The sequence below is a fragment of the Sinocyclocheilus anshuiensis genome, unplaced genomic scaffold (genome assembly GCF_001515605.1).
Source record: "Sinocyclocheilus anshuiensis isolate Anshui unplaced genomic scaffold, SAMN03320099.WGS_v1.1 scaffold1849, whole genome shotgun sequence".
NCBI lineage: Eukaryota > Metazoa > Chordata > Actinopteri > Cypriniformes > Cyprinidae > Sinocyclocheilus > Sinocyclocheilus anshuiensis.
In genome coordinates this window covers 149539-152695 of record NW_015541038.1, presented here as the reverse complement: position 1 = coordinate 152695, position 3157 = coordinate 149539, and the positions used below count along the sequence as shown (strand labels likewise).

General features: G+C 38.4%; 1 protein-coding gene across 1 annotated transcript in view; it reads left to right on the top strand.

Moving 5' to 3' along the window:
* Nucleotides 1-3157, top strand: part of LOC107690563 (F-actin-capping protein subunit beta-like) — a 13729-nt gene that overhangs the window by 3169 nt on the left and 7403 nt on the right. The window contains exon 2 of the mRNA XM_016488932.1: nt 2907-2996. Coding sequence (XP_016344418.1) covers nt 2907-2996 — 90 coding nt within the window. The remainder of the gene's footprint in view (nt 1-2906; nt 2997-3157) is intronic.

The window sequence follows — 3157 nt, the reverse complement described above, 5'->3', positions numbered from 1 at the left end:
GGCGCCGAGGTTGCTTTGTTTCTTCTCGATAGGTGAGTAGCTGTTGTGGCACAGACACGGTGTTAAAGTTTGTCTAGTACACTGGATGCGACAAAGTGACTGTTGAAAATCATTTGAACTTTGTGTCAGCACGTCATAAATAGAACGAGGCATCAGTTTACTGGATCCAGTGACAACATCACTGATTATAATGGGTTCTATTCTACACCGGATGTGAGCGACGCGCGATGTGACCGATGTGATAAGCATGAGTTCTGGGCCGCGGCGTGGCCGGAATAAACACCAGCATTGACTGAGTGGCCGCGATCAGCTCCGGTGGCCGTAACACAGGCTTTAATGCACCGCAGACGCGTGCCGGGATGTGCAGATCAGCTCTAGTCTCTAACGTCACTGAATCTGCTGTTTTAAGCTTTAAAGCGTTTCATCCAGGTCGCCAGTAGCAAACAATGGAGCGCGCTCTTCTGGACAAACTAAGTTATTACACCATTCAGAAGCATTTAATCTGCATTATATGTTCTGTAAAAAAAAATTCATATCGGCGGCATATTCGCTGATATATCATCAGCCGATCATTTCAGCTAAACTATATATCGGTCGGGCTCTAGTAAATATCATCATGTCCTCCTGTTTTTTTTTACCATGATAAAAGTTATAGGGCTTTGTAAAAATCGAGGCGTTTCAGAAAGGCGGGGCATAGAGGAGAAACAATAATGTACAGTATGTGGAAAATAATGTGTTTTTTGAACCTTAAACCGCATAAACACATTTCATTACACCAAATACACAAAATAATGTTCTTTTTAGCAGCATCATATGACCCCTTTAAAAATTAAAATGCTTGAACTCTTTCATTTGATCCGGGTGTCTGTCTTTAAAGTGTTTTGTTAGTTTGATGTTTTTCCTCGTTTTGATGTCGCCACGTCTCCGTGCTTTTATGAAGAGAGCGCACCTGCGCACCTTTCGGATAGCGCATCAAGAACCGGGTTGAGGTACCGCCGGTACTTAAAAAAACCTGGTACCGTAACGTTTTCATTTTTTTAGTACCGACTTTGTACCGAAGTACCGGGTCTTTTGACAACAATAGTCATCACCATCATTAACAGAATCAGTCATTTGCATTGATTCGAAACTCTACTGCAGTGTTGCTTCAAATAAGTGTTTATTTGAGCTCCTTTGCTGTCATTCGTGTTAATATCAGTATTTAATCATCAGCCAGTCGTCGACCCTCATTGAATCTCCTGTAGTTTGGGTGTTCAGGGCTGCTTTGTTTGGTTTCCGGGTTTTAGTGTCGCAGTATTTTGACGGATGGAGTTTGAGGTTGGATATTCTTGGAGAGAAACAGCTGGTTCTTTTCACTTGTGCTTGAAGTAAAGAAACTCCGACTGATGTTTACTAGCGGCTTTAGGCTTTAGCAGCGAGTTAGCGAGCGCAGACGGCGCTTCCATCAGCGTGTTTAGATGTTCTGCTGGAGCAGAAGCTCTCAGACGGCCCGGAGCAGGTGGTTTGGCTCAGGGGTCGCGCCTGCCTGTGACCTTTGACCCCTCACACACACGCGGAGTATAAACGCGGTGTCAGGAGCCGGAGGTGTCGCTGACGCGGAGCCGCTGCGTTCGGGGTTTGTGTTTGTCCAGCAGTATGAACGAGTTTTGTGATGTTTACTCTCGGATGGGAAACTAGAAATAGCCAACAGATGACACACAGGAAGTTTGAGGACGTTTGTTATTCTTGGCCTAAACTAGTGTTTCCCAGACTAGGGTTTGAGGAGGTTATTATAGCATGACAGCGCTGAATTAACTTGAACAATGGTGATAACTGCTGAGATTCTGATAAATGTCACTCAAATTAGGCATGTTTTTCATGTAACAAATTTAATTTTATTTCATCTTTATTTTAATTAATGAAAAAAAAATGTGAATAGTTTTAGTAATTTTAGTATTTCCACTTAAATTTGAACAAAAGTAAAAATGTTTAAGTTGAAGTATTAACTAAAACTACTCAGGTTTTTTCATTAATTGAAATAAAGATGAAAAATCTTAGAAAAAAAAAAACCCTTGAACAAAAATCTAAATGTTTTATGCAATATTCTTATTTTTATCTAATGTTTGTTTGTTCATCTTTATTTATTACTTAATGAGTTTTAGTACTTAAACATATTTTATTTCAGATATTTGACATGGCAACATAATTCCATAATTAATTTCATTGAAGTTTTTAAACAAAAATTCTATTTAATTTTTTAAAAATCTTTATTTCAGTTGACGATAAAGTGTGAATGTTTTTTGTAATTGTACTTAAACATATTTTATGCCGTGGCCAAATTTCTATTTTTGAAAGGACATATATTTGAGCAAATTTTACATTAAAATTGTATTGTAATTTTATGAAGTGGTATTTTACGTCAAAAACCCCCCAAGAGTTTGCTCATCATAATAATGATAACAGTGGATATTAATTGGTAACAATAACAGTGGATAATATACAATATGTTTTAGGAAATTCAGTAAATAAATGTCTGTTTAATTTAAGAGTTGTTGTCTGTCTCATTTGTGACCGTTAAAAGCTTTTAAAATTGCTGTTCTTTATATTCATAAATATTGTTTAATTATTTTTTTATAAGTTTTTTTATTTATTGACCATTTATTTTAATTTGCCATGAAAAAAGCCTTTGCTGATATGGTTTCATATCAAATTTGAGAAAAAGTGATTGTTTAATTGTAGTTGTTAATGTTTTTGAAAGAAGTCTCTTCTGCTCATCAAGGCTGCATTTATTTGATCAATAATACAAAACAAACGACTGTAATGCATTTTATTTTTCAGGATTCACAGATGAACACAAAGTTCAGAAGAACAGCATTTATTTGAAATGGAAGTCTTTTGTCACATTATGAATGTGTGTTTCTCCGCAGAGCGAGCAGCAGTTGGACTGTGCGCTGGACCTGATGAGGCGCTTGCCTCCGCAGCAGATCGAGAAGAACCTCAGCGACCTCATCGACCTGGTGAGTGTGTGTGTGTGTGTGTGTGTGTGTGTGAGTGTGAGTGTGTGTGCGTGCGTGCGTGTGTGTGTGCGTGTGTGTGTGAGTGAGAGGGTGTGTGTGAGAGTGTGAGTGTGTGTGTGTGAGTGTGAGAGTGTGTGCGTGTGTGTGTGTGTGTTTGTGTG